Source organism: Mobula hypostoma, chromosome 2 (genome assembly GCF_963921235.1).
Source record: "Mobula hypostoma chromosome 2, sMobHyp1.1, whole genome shotgun sequence".
NCBI classification, from domain to species: domain Eukaryota; kingdom Metazoa; phylum Chordata; class Chondrichthyes; order Myliobatiformes; family Myliobatidae; genus Mobula; species Mobula hypostoma.
Genome location: NC_086098.1, coordinates 64,375,364 through 64,396,284, shown reverse-complemented (window position 1 = coordinate 64,396,284; position 20,921 = coordinate 64,375,364). Strand labels below are relative to the sequence as shown.

The 20,921-nt window shown below is 41.6% G+C and overlaps 1 protein-coding gene and 1 pseudogene across 3 annotated transcripts in view; one reads left to right on the top strand and one right to left on the bottom strand.

Moving 5' to 3' along the window:
- Nucleotides 1-10,329, top strand: part of kidins220b (kinase D-interacting substrate 220b) — a 95,788-nt gene extending 85,459 nt beyond the window's left edge. For 2 of the 3 annotated variants that reach the window (XM_063038035.1, XM_063038028.1), the window contains 4 exons: nucleotides 570-707; nucleotides 1,743-1,841; nucleotides 3,999-4,238; nucleotides 8,330-10,329. In XM_063038035.1, the coding sequence (XP_062894105.1) occupies nucleotides 570-707; nucleotides 1,743-1,841; nucleotides 3,999-4,238; nucleotides 8,330-9,694 (1,842 nt within the window). In that variant the 3' untranslated portion in view covers nucleotides 9,695-10,329. The remainder of the gene's footprint in view (nucleotides 1-569; nucleotides 708-1,742; nucleotides 1,842-3,998; nucleotides 4,239-8,329) is intronic. The other variant, XM_063038044.1, reaches the window with a different exon arrangement.
- Nucleotides 10,330-17,983: 7,654 nt separating this feature from the next.
- On the bottom strand, nucleotides 17,984-20,426 carry LOC134357250 (craniofacial development protein 2-like; annotated as a pseudogene).
- Nucleotides 20,427-20,921: the final 495 nt, after the last annotated feature.

Sequence of the window (20,921 nt, the reverse complement as noted above, 5' to 3'; positions counted from 1 at the left end):
CTGTTAAAACTGAAAGAACACGAAGTGTTCGAAAGGAAATTTTCAGTGTGCTCTGCTGATGGATTTTTAGTACCAATTAGAGGATTAGAGAGTAGTGGTAAAACACCTATTTTAATACACTTAATTTACTGTCCTTCAGGCATTCACGCATTAATTTGGTCTAATGAAAACTATGTTGTTTTAATGCATTTTATTCATTATAATTTTAGGCGAAATGCGTATTCTTATCTAAAGGTTTCTAAAACCTTTTCGTTAAGAAATTTCAAGTGATTAAAATTCTTTTCATTATTCATACTTATTGAGCTGTTTAGAAATTTGACAGTTTACAGAGTTCACCCTTTAAACATGTTTCACTATCTGAGCCATTCTAAGGACTCGCCTCCTGATTTGGTTTTCATTTCCTCCCGTATGCAAATCTGTACTTAGCATTGGGGGGGAAACTTGAAACTTCAACCTGGAAATGCACAGTTGATGACTAAAGCAATGCTGTATTTTTTTCAGGTAAGAAGAGATTGTTTAAAATTGCTATATAATTAAATTGCACATTTTGATGTTTTCTTGTCTAATAGGTGGCAAATTCTATTGTAGCAGCTTGTTCTACCGCTCCACTCAGTTCAATGAATGTGGATGCTATTTGTGAAAAACTTCGACAACTGGAAGGAATTGACCAAGCCATGCTCCTTCAGTACATTTGCACTATCAAAAAGGTAGGAATTGTGTAATGTTCAATTACCTTGAAGTTAGCTTCAGCTTCTCGTAGGGCCGAGTCTCCTTCTCATGTCTTTATCAGAGATAAGTGTTTAAACCTCATTGCAGATTGTCCCATTTAGTGGTATTTGTGCTTGTAATTGAGGAGTCTATTATACAAACTTTCTCACAGTATTGCATTCACTTGTATGAGCATCTGGATTTTTCCATGACACTCATCATTCATTGCTTAACTGATTTCATTGAAAAGTTAGAGACCTGGTAAGGTATAGGTCTTTCAGATCTAAAGAACTCTAAAGATTTTCCATAGATTCAAATGAAGAATGCTAACAAAAGTAACTTGATCTTTGTTTCATATAAGAAAGCAGAAAACTTTTCAGCTAGTGACCGAAATAATATTTTGTGCTTGATTTCATTTTGTGAGTGCTTTTTAATACTGCTTATTTTACATATTTAGCATTTTAATAGTGCTAGAATGCTGAATGCTTGAACTAATGCATTCCTTTCTAGAAATCTCCTCACAACTTAAGTTCTAATGTAATCTTTTACTTAATATTCTGTTCTCTAATGGTATATTCCTCTATCAATACTTTGCATATATTTGATGGTATATCAACATAAAATTGTCTGTTTTATTGTGAATTGTGCCATGAGAATTAGTTAAAATTATTAATTAATTAAAGTTGCATTTACGTCCTTTTAATCATTGTATATTTGTAATTGTGTAGAATCATTTTATAAGTTATGCAGAAGGATGGGGGTGTGGAAATATTATTGTGCTGCTTAAGCTGCACATTTTGAATGCGAGGCTCATCAGTCAGCCACGTAATCTCAGGATAGAAGAGTACAAAAGACAGGACCAATCCCAAACGATATTTCTATATTTTGATGCTCTCATAGTCTGGTCAGTTGATCCAATGTATAACATTTACTTTTTTTGCAAGGGCACATTGTCCATGACTCATTTTAAATGAAAAATCAGTTTTTGCTGATGTAAACCTTAGTTTTAATTCTATTGTTCTTTCTTTGTTCAGGCAAACATTAATGGAAGAGTATTAGTTCAGTGCAATCTGGATGAATTGAAGAAAGAATTAAGCATGAATTTTGGTGATTGGCAGCTTTTTAGAAATATGGTATGATAACTTTAATTCAATGGTGTCAACTCTTCAAAACTCCTTACACCATTACTTTGAAATCTCACATAGAAAGTTTTCATTTGATTTAATAGGTTTAAAAGCTTGATAATGGAAAAAGCCTGTTTTTAATTCCTAATCAATTCTCCCTCATTTCACCCTATCTAGGTTTCAGTCAATCAGAGCTCTGTTGCTCATTTCCTCACTTGTATTAATCTATCAGATACACAATAGATTCTGCAGACGTTGGAAACCCAGAGTAACACACACAAAATGCTGGAGGAACTCAGCACATCAGGTCAGATGCTGCTTAACCTGCAGGGTTCCTCCGGCATTTTGTGCATGCTAATCTATCACACTATCAGCAAAGCCACTATCTTACAGCTCTTATTTTCGGTTATCACCTCTACATTGATTCCTGTAACTTTCTAAGATGCAGCATTCCTGCAGTTCTGTACTTTTGCTAGTCTCCAATTTTAATCATACCACTATTGGCAGCAGGGGCTTCAACTGTCAAAGGCCAGAGCTCTGAAATGCTGTCACTTAATCAATCAATATCTATCTCTCTCGCTCTCTCGCTCTCTCTCTCTCGCTCTCTCCATTTACTTTTCACCTGAAAATCCTTGTATTTGTCCACGTTCTGTAGTATTATCTCCTATGTAATGTGATAGCAATTTTTTTTGACATTACTGTGAATTGCCTAGGATGACTTAACATTTAAAAGTGCTCTATAAATTCACTGCACTGCACTGGCCTTCTGTTGAGTGTGTTTTTAAAAAATTGTGTTCACATCTGGTATCAACTGATTTTGAAGTATTGCTCAAGTGGTGTTGATGGTGAAGAGGGTAATCTTTTCTCAATGGGATTTAATCCTAAAAAGATATGAAAGTGATGTACATTGCAAGGACCTATGAGGTTAGGATATACACAATGAATCTTAAAACTTACTGAGAACAGAGAGAGCTTGAAGGCAGCAGCACACATAGATAAGATGGTCAAGAAAGCACACTGATACTTGCTTTCGTAAACTGGGATAGAATATAAAGTGAAAAGTAAAAATAAATTTATTATCGAAGTACATGTATATAGGTACTGTGTATGTCACCATATGCTGCCCTGAGATTCATTTTCTTGTGGATATTCACAGTAAGTACTAAGAAAACAATATTGAGTCAATGGAAAAACAGCACACAAACAGCGACAGAGACAAACAACCAATATGCAAAAGACAACAAAGTGTGCAAATAAAGAAAAACAATAATAATAAATATTGAAAGTGAGTTGTATAGTCCTTGAAAGTGAGTCCATCAGTTGTGAAATGAGTTCAGTGCTGGGATGAGTGAAGATATCCGCTCTGATTCAGGAGCCTGATGGTTGAGAGGTAATACCTCTTGCTGAACCTGGGCCCTAAGGCTCCAGTACCTCCTTCCTGATCACAGCGGCGAGAAGAGAGCACGGCCTAGATGGTGGAGCTCCTTCATGCTTGTGGCAGCACTCCTTTATAGATGTGCTCAAAGGTGAGGAGGGCTTAACCCGTGATGGACTGGGCTGTATCCACTACCTTTTGTAGGCTTTTCAAAGTTTGTCAGAGCTTTAGATGATATGCTCAATCTTCATAAGCTTCTAAGAACATAGAGCGCTGTCATGCCTTCTTTGTAATGGCACTTGCGTGCTGGACCCAGGACAGATCGTCTGAAATGATAATGTTGAGGAGTTTAAAGTTACTGAGTTTCTCCACCTCTGATGCCCTGACTCGCTCATGGACCTTTAGTTTCCTCCTCCTGTAGTCAAAAAATCAGCTCTTTGGTGTTGCTGATGTTGAGTAAGATGTTGTGGCAACATTCAGCCATATTTTCAATCTCCCTCTCACCACCTTTTGATTCAGTCAACAACTGGTGTCATCAAACTTAAATATGGCATTGGAAATGTAATTGACCTCATAGTCCTAAGTATAAAGTAAGTAGAAAAGCGGGCTAAGTATACAACCTTGTGGTACACGTGTGCTGTTGGTGATTGTGGAGGAGATGTTGCCAATCTGAACTGACTGGAAATCATGGTTTCAGTTGCACAAGGAGGTACTGAGGCCCAGTAATAGAATATATTGTAGTCCAGTAAATAAATAATTAATTGACCTCCATTTGTTTAATCTTTTCCAAGGTGTTTGAGATGCGACATTTGGATACACAGGTACTTCAGGAGGAAATGAGAGCTGCTGGTGAAAATGTTCCAGCGCAACCTGATCGCTCCAATCTTCATGCAACCAACAATGATTTTGCAGGAAACACTGAAGTTCCTGGCCATTCACCACAGGAAACCTTCAGCTTAAGTTTCAGCTTTGAGGAATTGAGAGCTGTTGATATTGAAGAACCAGTAAGACACTCCAATTCTGGTTGGCAGGTTAGTAACAGATCAACTGTCCCTGAACTCTTCTTTTCTGATAGGAAGTAAGAATGGAAGCAGGCCAAGGCCACTTGGCGCTTTATGCCTACATCACAGATATGTGGGCAAGAGCAAATTAGCCATGGGCGAGAGCAAATATTGTGCCTTTATTTGAGAATGGTGGCAAAGAAAAACCTGGGAACTAGATGCCAGTAGGTCTAACATCTGTGGTAAGTAGAGGGATAAGATATATGTACACCTGGAAAAACTAGTTTATTGGGGTAGTAAGCATGTCTTTGTTCATGGAAGATCGTGTCTTACAAATATGATTGATTTTCTGGTCACATATTTAAAAAAAACTGCAGGCAGGGCTGTTGACAGAGTTTATATGGACTTCAGTAAGGTCTTTGATAAAGTTTCATGTGTTAGGCTGTTTGGAAGGTTAATTCACATAGAATCCAGGGAAAGCTGGCTAATAGACTAATTGGATACACAAATAGCTCGTTTGTATAGAGCAAAAGGTGACGGTGAAAGGTTGTTTCTCAGACTGGAAGCCAGTGACTAGTGGTGTGCCTCAGAGTTCAGTGCTGGGCCCATTGTTTTTCATCTACATCAACAATTTGGATAAGAATGTACAAGGCACACTAAAATAAGTGGTATAGTGGACAATGAAACTGATTTTAAGGCCATTGGGAGATCATAATTGGCTGAGTAAGTGGGCCAAGGAATGGCAAATAACGTTTAATTTGGACAAGTGTGTGGTGCTGCATTTTGGAAAGTGAAATCTGGTTAGAACTTTCACAGTAAATGGCAGGGCCTTGGGGAATGTTGTAGAGCAGGCACCTTGGAGTACATGGTTTCACTGAACGTGGGGTTGCAGGTAGACAGGATGGTGAAGAAGGCTTTTAGCATACTGGCTTTCAAAATCTGAGCCTTGTGTATGAAAGTTGGGAGGTCATAGTGTCTTTGTACAGGAGACTGGTGAGGCTGCACTTGGAATAGTATGTTCAGTTCTGGTCACTCTGCTATATGAAAGATGTAAAATTGTAAAGAGTCATGTTCTTATTTTCTGGCAACATTGTCGTAAATCTTTACTGTGCAGAGTTAAAGGGGAGGCTAGGACTTTATTCCTTGGAGAATAGAAGACTGAGTGGTGATCTTATAGAGGTGCATAAAATCATGAAAGGCATAGATGCAGTGAATACAACCATCATTTTCCCAGGGCTGGAGAATCTAAACCTAGAGAGCATGTGTTTGAGGTGAGAGTGATAAGATTTTTTAGGAACTTGAGGGACAATGTTTTGACACAACAGGTGTTATCTATGTGGAGTGAGTTGCCAGAGGAACAAAAAAGACAGTTGGACAGGTACATGGATTATAAAGGTTTGGAAGGTTATGGGCCTAAGACTGGCAAATCGGACTCGCTTATATGGGCAGCTTAGTCGGTGTGGACCAGTTGGGTTGCAAGGTCTGATTCCGTGCTGTATAATTCTCTGACCACTATTAGTTAAGTTATAGTTGGTTGTTTGTCTTTTGACCAAATAATTAACTATAATCAGTCCCTTTTGCCTGAACCTCTCATTCTTGTGAATTCAAGAGAGTACAGGGCCAGTCTGCATTATGCATTTTCATAAGGCAATCATTCCATTCCAAAAATTAATCTGACGAACCCTTGTGGCACTCCCTTATCACAAACATGTCCTTCCTTGGGTACAGAAACAATAGACAAAATACCAACTGTGCTTTCACCGAAATTAAGTTTGCAATTGATGCCTACATATAGCTTCTCTTCCAATTGTATGCTGCACCTCCTTCTCACTTTGCAGTGATTCACATACTAGGACCCTTGTCACTCTTAATGTCAACACTGTTCAATCTCTTGTTATTTCAAAAGTACTCTGCCTTCTATTTTCTACCAAAATACATGACCTCATATTTTCCACATTATACCCTTTCCCATTCACAGATCCTATCCATATCCTCCTGAAGCCTCTCTACATCCTCTTCACAATCCGTTACTGGCATTGAGCCATGCATACTTGGATATACACCGAAGACACAAACTAATTTAGGTTGCAAAACAAAACTATAGTGGGTGGAGTTTTATGTATCGAAGTCTGATGGAATTTACATTGGTTTAATAAGATCACTCAAACTGTTTCCTCCTTGGCAAAACCTGGGAGGAGTGAATAGATTTGAGTGTCCAGGTACAGATCTTTCTAAAAGCTGGAACACAAATATAAACAAGCAAGCAAGTGAACTTTATTTACCCTAATACAAAAACATACCATACTCTACATTCTGTAATATGTTTTAATAGTTAAGCATGGTGATAAATGCCCATTTTAAGATGTTTATTTCTGTAAAGTTTGAAAGAAGCTACATTGAAAGGAATAGCTTAATGCTATTATGCTAATTGGGTGGAAGTTTGGATAGCAAATAAATAATGGGCCAGGTGTTGAAGCTGTGGGTCTGCAGACTACAGCTGCATTTAGTGGTCACCACATTCCCTTACTTGCTGGCTTTGAATGTGGAGACCTATCTTGCTGACCCAAAACACTCTATTCTCTGGTAGCCGAGCTTCCTGAAGCATCCCTAACAACTAAGGAACTTTGAAGCCCCATGCCTAGTCGCCAACTGTCCAGACTCTCATGGCTGAATGCAGACATGCACAAACTGTGAGATATGTGTATGAGACAAACCTACAATTGTTGGGTCTAATTCCTGATTGAAGGAGATTGTTTATAGCTGAGTGGAAATTGGTAGGCTGTTCAGGAGCACAACACGTTGGATAAACCTCACTTTCTTATGTCTGGAAATGAGTATTACTGTCTTAAATTAGAAGATGAGCTATTCAGGTCTGAGATGAGGAGTAGTTTCTTCACTCAAAAGATAGTTAATATTCAGAATTCTCGACCCAAGAAAATTGTGGAGGGCGAATTGTTGGGAAAACTCGTAGTAATAATGAATATATTCCTAAACATTAAGGGGTTTTAAAGATACAGTAATAGTGCAGGAAATTGGAACTGGGGTGAATGCACACATTAAAAAGTCAACTATGGATGCCTCTAAATGCACACTTTAGTTGCATTTTGTGTGGTGTTCTCTGCATCTGAAATTATCTGTTTGCAGTTGACAGGATAAATTTCTACTTACCATTTTCTAGTACAGTGAATTCAGGTTAGTTGGGACACTTCAGGACCAATTTTGGCCCAATTAAGCATTTGCCCCAATTAGCTGAAGATTCATGGAAATAGTTAAAAAGGTATATTTTTTAAAAAAATGACGAACTAATTTTAACTGAGTAAGAAATTATGTACTTAAATGAAATACAGAACAAATTGGAATACTGTCAATACTGCTATAGTGTTATAAAGCTGTGTGTTAGTTCCTAATAGTTATTGGCGGAGAAATTCATCCAGTGTACGTGTTCTTTTGATTGACTGTAAACAAACAAAATCAGCGCGGACACATAGTGTAGATAATGGACTGCCTTCATACAATACTTTCACAATGGCATCCTCCAAATCTTCTTTTTCATTGTAATTTAATTCTTTGTGGTTCCCAGTTTGTTGAAGTAGTACAATTGTTTCATTTTCACTCTGGCCGTTTCTGGCATCTCTAAGCCTGACTTCTTGAAACTGCAGTGAGCAAAACGGTTCCAAATTATTTTGCTGTTTATTTCTCGTCAGCTATTGGTGACAAAATCATTGATTTTTAATATAAGTGCATGCAGTTGAAACTATTTAAAAACTCTTAAGTATAGTGTAGTGTCTAATGCCTCGGGATCAATAAAGTATATCTATCTATCTATCTATAATGGACACGCAAGTATATGCGTCTGACTCTAGATATAAAGTGTTCAACAACAATCTCCTGCTCCGATTAAGGGGCAGAGTGTCCCAAAGAAGCAAACTGATTCTGGCTATGTTCTCAATTATGTTCTTTAAGAGTTTCCCTAAATAAGCAGCTGCCCCGATTAACTGATGGCCCAATTAATGGGAATTCACTGTATATGATTAAAAGTTAAAAATGTATTTTAAATTGATATGATTATTACCATATATATAAACAAATATTGATAATGAGTCTTTTTCTCCTAACTACAGCCTCAAAGGACGCCAAGTGTTTCAAGTATCAACTCTCTGGAATCTAATGGCCTCTCCAGGCTCACAGATAAGCAGCAGGCTGAGTACAGAGATGCCTACAAAGAATATATTGCACAGATGGCACAGCTAGATGGTCCATCCTGCTCCACAGCTGCCATTACTGAAGAATCTCATCTCTCTACTTCGCATAGTGCTGGTCAGTTTTTTATGGGGCAAAGCATAACAACCTTTCAGTCTAGTTCAGAACAAGATGGTGAACAGAAAGAAAACAATGACAAAAAATCCTTTACAGGAAAAAGAGAAACAGTTTTACGTGCAGGTAAGTCTTCTACAGATGATCATTGTGATTATCCGTCTTCCACTGTTTCTACAGCTGATCCATCTCTGTTGGATCCCATTACTGAAGAAGATGAAAGGCCAGATGCCTCAACAATTAAGCTGCTGTCTAGAAAGGAATCTTCAGACAAAGTGATGATCTTCCAAGGAACCGATTTAACAATTAAGGGCTTGCAGTATCGGAAACTACCCAGTGAAGAGGATGAATCAGGCCAAGAAGCAGATTACACGCCACTTCTTAAAGATGGAACAACAAAGGTGAAGAATGAAAAACAAACTAATTCTACTGATCATGCAAATGCTGCTATTAAATCCCTGATCAAGTCAAAGGAATATCTGTCTGATGCTATGCTTGACAAAAAGGATTCATCAGACTCTGGGGTTAGATCCAGTGAGAGTTCACCAAACCACTCACTCCATGATGAAACAGAAGACAGCCAGTTGGAGAAAACAAATTTGATTGAATTGGAGGATGATCCATCCAAAGATAAGCGAGGTATTCCAAACAGTCTAAGTGGCCTACAAGACCCAAGTGTTGCTCGTATGTCTATCTGTTCTGAGGATAAGAAGAGCCCCAGTGGTTCAACCTCTGAATGCAGTCTGTTAGCCAGCAGTCCCGAGGAAAACTGGCCTGTATCTCACAAAGCATATAATGTAACCAACCTGAACAGAACAGCAAGCACAGAGACCCTGAATAACAACAGTAATGCTTCTAGGTTGCAGAATGCAGATGAAAATGAGACAAAAGAATATTTGGAAACAGCCGGTGACCTTGAGCACTTGGGAAAAAATGCATCTCAAGTTGTCCATCCTACACCAGGCTCTGCAATGAATAAAGCACCAGTCCAGAATGATATGTATTCAGCTTCATTCAAGAATGACAACCTGCGAGGGCTAGGTATGAAGCGGTGCCTTGCTTCCAAAGTTCCTTCAAATTTTATTAAGCACACAAAGAGTAGCACCTCAACTGAGCTACATGTAGTTGGTCCCAGTGATTCCTACGGAGAAGAACGGGAGAGCATCCTGTAAAAGAAACGGTGATCTGTCAAAACCCCAAGTTCTATAAATGGAAATCATTTGTTGCATTGTCAAGTATTCCATGTTTGGCTTTTATTTTTCATAATGCACTTTTCTTAGTTTGTTTTGGAACATACCTCAAATCAAGTACTAGATTAATTCTAACAAGGAAGTATTATGTGTAGTGGTAATATATTGAATAATACTGTTTATTGTTTTGTGTGTGTATAAATATTGTTGTGATTCAGAGTTAAACTATTCTTGTGAATGTAAAGCTGGTATGTCTCAATGTCATTTCAAAGTGTACAATGCGATCAGTATTTATTGCCATGTGTATTCTTCAAATATATGTGGAAATTTACTGCTGTAACTTGTGCTTGTGTTTGTATGAATCCTCTTGATTTTAGATGTGCGTATGTCACCGTTGAGCAGTATCTGGTTTGTATCTTTTGATAGTGGAGGCTTTTGTATTTTCAATAAAGATGGTAATATTAATATTTAATGGTTTAGTGTCAAAGTTCCCTATTGAATTGCTATTGTGTGATCTTATAGAAGCGTTTGTCTTTTGTGTACATGTTGAAATAAACAGTTGTGGTGGTAATATTTTGTCTAGTTTATTTTGGCTGTCCAATAAATGAACTATGAATTTACCTGTCAACAGAGTGAGTGATAGACAGATCAACATAGAGAACCGGTAGTGACTATCAACCACCAATTTACACTATTTTGGTTTTATTCTCTTATCCTCATTAACATATACCTCCCATCCCCTGATTCTGCCACTCACCAGCACCCTAGTGGGAATTTACAGCAAGCAATTAACCTAGCAAACTGTACACCTTTGCATGTGGGAAGAAAGCAAAGTACCTAGAAGAAATCCACACAGTGCTCCACACCACAGCCTCTTCTCTCTTGTTACCATACTTCATTGCCCTGGTGAGACACATTTGACTATAATACAACTGAGGCAATTGTCAGGCCAGTTCAGGTAACAGTTGATTCAGCTCTAGAGTCAGTTTATAAATCAGACTGGTAAAGTTGACAGACTTCCCTGAAGATCATTAGTTAACCCTATGGACTTTTACAATATCTGTGGTTTATTAATTGCCATTACTGAAACTGGTCTATATTCAACATGGTGGGATTTGAACTTTTTGGATTGTTAGGGTAGAAATCTGGCTATCAGATTGTTAGTCTGGTAACTTGCATGTGTTCTTTGTACAATGGGGGGGGGGTGGTTGAATGTTATTAAGAACATAAAGACACAGATGTTTCTGTTTGTACACGCTGTTTTAACACTTGAGGCAAGCAGCAGGAATAAATATCGCAGACAAATGCATATTTCTGCAAAGGTCATCTTGTAGAAACTTCACAGTAGTTACACTCATCAAAGTTGCTGGTGAACGCAGCAGGCCAGGCAGCATCTCTAGGAAGAGGTACAGTCGACGTTTTGGACCGAGACCCTTCGTCAGGACTAACTGAAGGAAGAGCTAGTAAGAGATTTCAAAGTGGGGGGGGGGATCCAAAATGATAGGAGAAGACAGGAGGGGGAGGGATGGAGCCAAGAGCTGGACAGTTGATTGGCGAAAGGGATATGAGAGAATCATGGGACAGGAGGCCCAGGGAGAAGGAAAAGGGGGGGGGGAACCCAGAGGATGGGCAAGGGGTATAGTCAGAGGGACAGGGAGAAAAAGGAGAGAGAGAGAGAAAGAATGTGTGTATATAAATAAATAACGGATGGCGTACGAGGGGGAGGTGGGGCATTAGCGGAAGTTTGAGAAGTCATTGTTCATGCCATCAGGTTGGAGGTTACCCAGACGGAATATGAGGTGTTGTTCCTACAACCTGAGTGTGGCTTCATCTTTACAGTAGAGGAGGCTGTGGATAGACATATCAGAATGGGAATAGGATGTGGAATTAAAATGTGTGGCCACTGGGAGATCCTGCTTTCTCTAGCGGACAGAGGGTAGGTGTTCAGCAAAACGATCTCCCAGTCTGCGTTGGGTCTTGCCAATATATAGAAGGCCACATCGGGAGCACCGGACGCAGTATATCACCCCAGCTGACTCACAGGTGAAGTGTCGCCTCACCTGGAAGGACTGTCTGGGACCCTGAATGGTGGTAAGGGAGGAAGTGTAAGGGCATGTGTAGCACTTGTTCTGCTTGCAAGGATAAGTGCCGGGAGGGAGATCAGTGGGGAGGGATGGGGGGGGGGGTGCGAATGGACAAGAGAGTCGCGTAGGGAGCGATCCCTGTGGAAAGCGGGGGTGGGGGGAGGGAAAGATGTGCTTAATGGTGGGATCCCATTGGAGTTGCACTGTTGTGGAACACTACCTTAAATAAACATTGGAGTCACAGGGAGATGGTAGACCATAAGATGATAGTTAATCAGAGTTTTACTATATTTAGTGTGAGAATCCACATCTTAAGTACACTCAAGTAGTGATGTTTTTTAACTACCTGATGTCTCAAGTCCTAAAGCATTGGAATTTTCTTACTCCCAAATTTAAAATGCACCATTCAGCTTTGGAAATACTACTAGGATAAACCTGAGCAAACAGAAGCAAATTATCATGAAGTTAACTTCATGATAATGTTGCAGAATAATGACCATAGAAGAGAAGTCAAGGATGATCATGTTACAGGATGCATAGTAGATTGCCCAAGAGAATCCGCTAACTGGTGTGGTGGGCAGGTGGGATTTCCTTGCTTGGTATTCCATAAATAACTTGCAGAATATGAGAATAAATAGGCATAAAGTTAAAGCTTCTGCTCAACTGGAAGTTTGCTAATTAGATTTTTGAAGCTTTTCATCTATGGAGGAAGTTTTTGAAATGACTTAAAGGGATTTGTATAAAAGCCCTTGCTTTGTGCCATTGTTTACTGTTCAGCAGAACTCCAGCTTTTCTGGGATGGTTGGACGCATGTGATGGGAGGAAGCTGAATCACTCCATCAGCTTGGAAACATGAGAGACTGCAGAACTGGAATCTGCAAGAAAGGGTAACCCAGCAGTTTGATTAGCATTGTGGAGGCAAAGAGTGCCGACATTGCAAGTTGAGACCCTGCACTGGGAGTGAGAGTGTAGCCAGTATAAAGAGGTGAGACAGAGGTTGGCTGATGATGGGTAGGAACAGATGGAGAAAGAGGGGGAAGGGTTAGTGTTGAGACAGAATGGTCAGTGATAGGTGGAAATATTTGAAAAGGAAAATGATAGGTGGACCATGTGAAGGAGGGAAAGGGGGTAGATAGAGACAGACTGGTAAGAGAGGTGAAACCCGATAAAGGAGGGATGATGGGCAGATGGAACCAAATGTGGGAGGGGAGAGAAAAGATAAACCAAAGGGGAAGAGACCAAGGTAAAGAGATGTGTGAGTGAACTAGATGGGGATGGGTGACGAATATAGGTAATGAGGGAGGGAGGAGGGATGGAAAATGTGCAAGGCACACAAGGGAAATAGTTTACAGGAAATTGAATGCTCATCCCATTGGGGTGTAGCCTGCCAAAGAAGAATATGAGGTGCTGTTCTTGTTTGCATTTGGCCTCAATGTGGCCATGGAGAAGGCCAAGGACAGACATGTCAGAGTGAGGAAATGACTTGCAAATGTTAGATCAAGATGGTCATTGAGAGAGTGCAGGTGCTCTGCAAAATGATCCATCAGTTTTTCAGGCAAAAGTCAAAGACACAACCATCATCCCTATTTTAAATTATAATATTAGCCATGCAAGAAAAGTGCAAACACAAGTAGCTTTACTAAACCTATTTAGTATTTAAGCCGGTAAGTTTGATGCACATCACCATAGGTTATCACTTATATTTTCGATTCAACTTCAGCCCATCTAATTCTCTGAAATTTGACCTCTAAAAGTTGAACCTTGATATGTTCTCTGTGAGTACAGATTAGTTTTAGTTGATGCTTAACCACTAAGCGCCAGAAAATTATTTATAAATGAGTTCCAAATGTAAATCATTATCAAGAATTAGTGCTGTGAAACAGTCTTCGGCATTGCGACAAAAAAAGCCTTTTTTCCTTTTGAGACTTCTGACTTAAAACTTCAGGATTTGGGGGAATTTCAGGACTTTGGAGCTTCATTATCGCTAAGTCAAAGACATATGAATAATGTCTAACATCACTTGTGACTTGGAAGAAATACATCCCCATTATATTACTGAGCTTGTCCTTGTAGGTATAGATTTTAGGGTTTGGTGATTCTGCCAATGTTAAATTGATAAATTGGTGAATTTTGCCTTGTAACTTTAATGTATTCAGTCACTGGGGCTAACAGTAATGGGATGACACATAGCACAGATCATACAGAGAGCTAGATAGTATGCAGTTTTCTATGTCATTTTCTGGCTGCATCTTTTGAAGCAATTAATAGATCTGCTGTATCATCTCAAGCTTTGCAAATATGATTTGTAATTAACCTGGTCATTACTAGTCCCTCGAGGAGCATAACCTTACATTGGAATTATCTCTTCAAGGGAACATTACAGCATGGAATGAAGTTTAATGATAAAGTAGATATCATCACATTCTTCTCATTTCTCAGAAAATGCCAGAAGTCTTCAACATTTATTAGTAAAATCTTAAAATCCATTTAACTTATGAGCAGCTCCTAAGAATATTTGCTTATTAGTCCTGATGAAGGGTCTCAGACAGAAACATCCACTGCTCACTTCCCTATATAGATGTTGCCTGGCCTGCTGAGTTCTTCTAGCATTTTGTGTGTGTTTTTGGATAAAACCAATTGTCTTAAATTTGTTTCAGCCCACCAACTGCTGAGCCTTTCATCTTATACTTCTCACAACTTCTTTCAGTTTCCTTTCTTAATCTTAAATATTGCCTCATCTTTCTCCTCCCATTCTCTAAAACATTCTTCTATCCTACAACTCTCAATGTTTCTCTGACTTTGGGCTGTCATGTGTCCTCTCACCCTTCATTTCTCCAGTGTTATGTGTTTGAAACATCTTTGCAAAATGCCCTGTTCTATGTCGAAGACTCAAGGTAAATGCAGTCTGTTCTTGAATCAGCTGAAACTGGTGATCTTACATGTGTTTTACAAGAACTAAAATTTATATTTTATTGTACTTATGACTATCATAAGGCCACTTATAAATGTGAGGATTGTGGTCAATGCCCTTAGCTTCGTAGATGTAAGTTGTGTAGGCAGACTTGTAAAACTGAGCACGTATTTAGTGGTGGAAAGAAATGTGTAATACAGCCCTTTAATTTGAAACAGCATCTCCTGATAAACAAATTAAAAATATTTCCTTATTGCCTCCTTTAATGCAGATAATATGAAGCAGTTAGGAAGAACATTATCAGGAAAGGAAATAAAACTGTTTTGATTAGCTATGTTGAAATTGGAGAAGAGCAGGAGAAATGTTAAAAATAGCAGCAGGTGTAGGCCATTTGACACTCACATCGACTGCACTATTCAATGAGACCTTTTACCTGAATCATGTTCTTGCTTAAATTTCATATTATTTGCTTCACAACTCTCTTAGGTGAAGAGTTTCAAAAATCCTTAACTTCCATGTAAAGGAATTTCCAATTTCAATCTTGAACTGCTGATTGTTTATTTAAAGTATGACCTTGGTTGCCACAAATCCAATAAATACTCTTAATCGCGTTCGTACTGTTACTTAAATCTAGACCTGTCCCTTGATGGTTACAGTAACATTCAGTAGTTCGCCCTCTTCCCATGAAGCAGTTTCAGAGCAGAGGGGTTATGCAATTGTAAATACCATCCCTCAAAACTGTTACATTGGCAAGAATCATTCCTATAGGCAGTGTAGTCCTGTGCTCCCTTTACAGTTCTAACTTCATTATCAAAGTAAAACATGGAACCAAATTCACTATGATCGAGGTGTATAAATGCATTGGCAATCCACCTTCTGAATACTGTATATAGGCCCTCTTTAGAACACACCCAACAACCTGACCTGTTAGTATGCAACACATATTCATAACTAAGATGAAGAAAAGTATTAGTGTCCTGAGATTCTTCTGCATTTAAGCAGAAAATAAATGTCCAGGTTAACCAAAACTTAGAATGTATGATGATTACTTAAGGTGACATAAGAAAGATCAAAAGTTCAGTGCATCAAAGTTCTTCTGGCCCTGGTACGGTGGCACCTACTACTACTACTACTACTACTACTACGACGTCGACTCAGGCCTAGGGGGCTGGCGTCGGGCACGATGACAGACTCTCCACTTCTCCCTCTGCCTCATCAGTGTGTTCAGTTCATCTACATTAGCCGCGCCACTGTCTTCTAGGAGCGTGTTGACCATAGTCTTGGGAGGGTGCCCAGGGTTCATCCTCCCGTGCTTGGGCTCCCATATGATGACTAGGCTGGCAGGTTGCTCGGGGTGGCGTAGACAGTGCCCCGCTAGTTGCAGTCTTCTCGCCTCGATTTTAGTGGTGAGCATCGGTAGGTTGTTATAGAGCTCGACGTTCATCATGTGCTGTTGCCAACTCACATCAAGAGCCATCCGGAGCATTCACATATAGCAACCATCTACAGACTTTCGCATCATCTCGGTGAGTGTCCACGTCTCGCATCCGTACTCAGAATGGACTCTGTGACCGCTATTAAAATCCTCTTTTTAAGCCCTCTGGTCAGGTTCGACTTCCAGATTTCCTTCATGTCGTTCATAGCCCTCCACGCCAGCGCCTTCCGTATCTTTATGTCCGTCTCCGAACTCATCATTCTTGACCTGAGGTACTTGTAGTCAAAGACTTTAATAGTATCATTCTTTACGGTCTTGAGAGTACCTTCGTCGCAGTTAAACACCATGTACTCTGTCTTTTTGGTGTTTAGGTGAAGTCCAACTTTATTGCACTCAGTTTCCACTTTTGTCAGTAGCTGCTGTGCTTCCTCCATCTGGTCAGAGAGCAGGACTATGTCATCTGCAAAATCGAGATCTGTGAGCGTAACTGGTCTGACCCTTTTGGTTCGTCATGGTTTTATGGTAAAACCAAGCTTGTCATGACCTTTGGTAGCTTGTCACAGAGCGTAATCAAGGACAATTATAAAGATGTAGGGTGCCAGAGTGTCTCCTTGCAGCACACCAGCTAGGAGCTCGAACACTGCTGTTTCTCCGTCTGGTGATACAACTTTCGCCATGGTTTTGGTATAGCTGGACTCTATTGCTCTCAGTAGATGGTCTGGCACTCCGTAAGTTTTCAGGATCTTCAGCATTTTACCACAGTGACTGGAGTCAAAAGCTTTGCAAAAATCGATGTAAGCAACTACAGCTGGTAGGTTGTTCTTCTTGACTTTCTCGATGATCCTACAGAGAGCAAGTATTTGCATTACTGTTGTGTGCTTCTGCCGAAAACCATTCTGATTGAATCTTAGCTTAGGATCAATGGCGGTGCGAATTCTGTTCAAGATCATCTGATTATATAACTTTGCTAAGATGCAGGTCAAGTTGATACCACGGTAGTTATCTGTCTTTGTGAGGGATCCAGACTTGGGGACTGGGATAATGTTTGAGAGTGACCACTGTTCTGATTTGTCGCCTTTCATTAGTGCCCTATTACATATGTCCAGCAAGATATCGTCCAGGTCGCAGTTCTTCAGGACATCTGGTAGTATCCCATCTGGTCCAGTGCTCCTGCCCTGTTTGAGTGCATATTTGGCCTTCTTCAGTTCCTCAATGGTGAATGGGCTGTCATCGATGTCGACTTGCGTTAGTATCATGGGTATGTCCTCTTCTTCTTCCGTGATCGTTGGAGGACTTCCCAGCAGGTTCTTAAAGTGGGTAAACCATGTCAGGACACAGTCCTCTGCTGTTTTACCACTTATTTAACCTGATGGGGACTTCTTCCGTCTACTGATCTCATTGACTAGGCGCCATGCTTCTCCATGCTGCATGTCTTCATTTGCAGATTCTATCTCTCTAATCCTCTCAGCTAGTTCCTCTTCCTTCAGTCGGTCGTAGGTGGCAAAGAGATTCTTCTTTGCTGTCTTGAACTTGTCTCTTAGCTCTTCTGTTTCGCTCCTTCTAAGTTCAGCATGACAAGCATTGACCACACTTCTTGCTGAGACGACGTCAGGATGGTTCGAGATCCGACTCTTCTTGATTCGCTTCACAGTCGGCAAACTCTTTGTTGCATCTGTGTGTGTGTCTATGAGCCGTTGATAGCGGTCGCTGGCAGTCTCTTCCTCCCCCCTTTCCAGTGGGCCGAAGTGATTTCTCACCTCCACTGTGTACTGGGCTTGAAGAATAGGTTGTGAGGAGATTGCCTTCCAGTCTATCTTCTCCTTGGGACCTGTGGCTTTGGGTTGCTGCAGGCTCAGTCTCACTTGCATTGACACTACTCTGTGGTCAGAACTGACCGAGTTGAAGGTGCTGTAGGCTTCTGTGTTGATCACACAATTACGCCATTTTGTTCTTACGAGGATGTAATCGAGCTGTTTCCTGTAGATGGAGGCTCTGTTTTCAGCAACACTCACAACAAGCTGGAGGAACTCAGCAGGACAGGCAGCATCTGTGGAAAAGATCGGTCGATGTTTCGGGCCGGAACCCTTCGTCAGGACTGTAGGGGGAAGGGGCAGAGCCCCTATAAAGAAGGTGTGGGGAGGGTGGGAAGGAGAAGGCTGGTAAGTTCCAGGTGAAAAACCAGTAAGGGGAAAGATAAAGGGGTGGGGGAAGGGAGGCAGGGAGGTGATAGGCAGGAAAGGTGAAGAAGGAATAGGGGAAAACACAATGGGTAGTAAAAGGAGACAGAACCAAGAGGGAGGTGGTAGGCAGCTGGGGGAGGGGGCAGAGTGACATAGGGATAAGGGAAGGGAGGAGGAGGGAATTACCGGAAGTTGGAGAATTCTATGTTCATACCAAGGGGCTGGAGACTACCCAGACGGTATATGAGGTATTGCTCCTCCAACCTGAGTTTAGCCTCATTATGGCAGTAGAGGAGGCCATGTATGGACATATCTGAATGGGAGTGGGAAGCAGAGTTGAAGTGGGTGGCTACTGGGAGATCCTGTCTGTTGTGGGGGACGGAGCGGAGGTGCTCGACGAAGTGGTCCCCCAATCTGTGTCGGGTTTCACCGATGTAGAGGAGGCCGCACCAGGAGCACCAGGTGCAATAGATGACCCCAACAGACTCACAAGTGAAGTGTTCCCTCACCTGGAAGTACTGTTTGGGGCCCTGAATGGTGGCAAGAGAGGAGGTGTCGGGACAGGTGTAGCACTTGCGCTTACAGGGATAAGTGCCAGGTGGGAGATCCGTGGGGAGGAACATGTGGATCAGGGAGTCGTGGAGGGACCGATCCCTGTGGAAGGCGGAGAGGAGTGGAGAGGGAAAGATGTGCTTAGTGGTGGGGTCCTGTTGAAGGTGGTGGAAGTTGAGGAGGATAATGTGCTGGATCCAGAGGCTGGTGGGGTGGTAGGTGAGGATAAGGGGAACTCTGTCCCTGTTGTGGTGGCGGGAGGATGGGGTGAGAGCCGAAGTGCGGGAAATGGAGGAGATGCGGGTAAGGGCATCATTGATGACAGCAGAAGGGAAACCACGATCCTTAAAGAAAAAGGACATTTGAGATGTCCTGGAACGGAAAGCCTCATCCTCGGAGCAGATGCTGCGGAGACGGAGGAACTGGGAATAGGGAATGACATTTTTGCATGTGGCGGGGTGGGAAGAGGTATAGTTGAGGTAGTTATGAGAGTCAGTGGGCTTGTAGAAGATGTCAGTGGACAGTCTGTCTCCGGAGATGGAGACCGAGAGATCGAGAAAGGGGAGAGAAGTGTCCGAGATCGACGGTGAATTTGAGGGCTGGGTGGAAGTTAGAAGTAAAGTCAATGAAATTGACGAGCTCAGCATGGGTGCAGGAAGCAGCACCAATGTAGTCGTCAATGTACCAAAGGAAAAGTTGGGGAGCAGTACCAGAATAGGTTTGGAGCACAGACTGTTCCACATAACCAACGAAGAGGTTTTCATATGTTTTCATATGTCCACAGTTTACCAGCTCACTTCTTGAATTGTGTATTGGCGGCAATGAGACTGTGTTCCTGGATGAAATCGACTAGATATTGTCTATTTCTGTTGGTAAAGTCTTGGTATGAGTATGGAACATCTTCCAGTCCAACCTGGGCATTAAAATCACTGAGCACGGCCAGGAAGTTATGTGCCGGTATTGAAGTGACAGCTTTGTGAAGTTTACTGTAGAAGGCCTCCACCTCCTTCTCCTCGCTGCTGTTGTGCGGGGAGTAACAGATGATGACAGAGGTCGCCGGGTTTCCGTTGAATTCCGCTGTAAGGATTCTGTCACTGACTGAGACTACACCCCTCAGTGCCTTCCTCGCCTTGCTGTTCAACATCAGCCCTACTCCACCTTGTACTGACATTGTCGTCGGCTCTCTCCATGTGGACGAGGTGATGAGGTGCATCTCCTCTACCTCTGTGAACCTTATCTCTTCGTCAGGGTGTACATGACGATGTTCTTGCATCCCCAGGATGGAGATCTCGTGGCTGCTTGCCTGTGATGCCAACTCTGTGCATCGAGGCAAGAGGCGGATGGTGTTTGCGTTGAAGGTTGCAGTGATCGTTTTTACCTTACAACGCAAAAGAGGCGCAGTTCGCTCGGCCCCCTTGTCGGACTCAACCTTCCCCATGGGGTTTGAGGTTGCAGCTTCATACTGCCTGTCTCGGCCAGGGTCTGGGCGTTCCGCAGAGTTCCTGAGCACTCCCGGCTCTGGAAGTATAGGGTTTGTTGGGTTGTCTGTCATCATAATGCCTTACAAGGTGCAAAACGAAAGACTGTGTGGCACACCACTCCTCACACAGACAGTAGGTGGCCGTTGACTCACAAAGAGTTCATTTGCCCTTTGACAGGTTTCGTTTTCAGTCCTGCTGGGTGCCTACACACCCTCCTCCCTGGTTAACCCAAGCGCACCAGAGGGTGTGCCCGTTGAGTCGCCGACAACCCGACCGGAGACAGGTAGTGCTGGGCTGCGTGGTACCAGCAGCAAGGCAAGGCCCTGACCTAACTGTACGGTGGCACCACTGACTTGTAATGCAAGACATGTATCTATGTTGGCTTTCCTTCCACCTTGAAAGTATATGTAGGCAGCAACACTTGGAATAGCCCTTCCCTCCTCCTTTAATCCCTCCCACTCTGTTGCATCTAAAACAATAGAACCCCAGAATATTTAACTGCTCCTCCTGCAGCCATATCTCACTAATGGCTACAATATCATAATTCCTGGTGTTGATCCATGCCC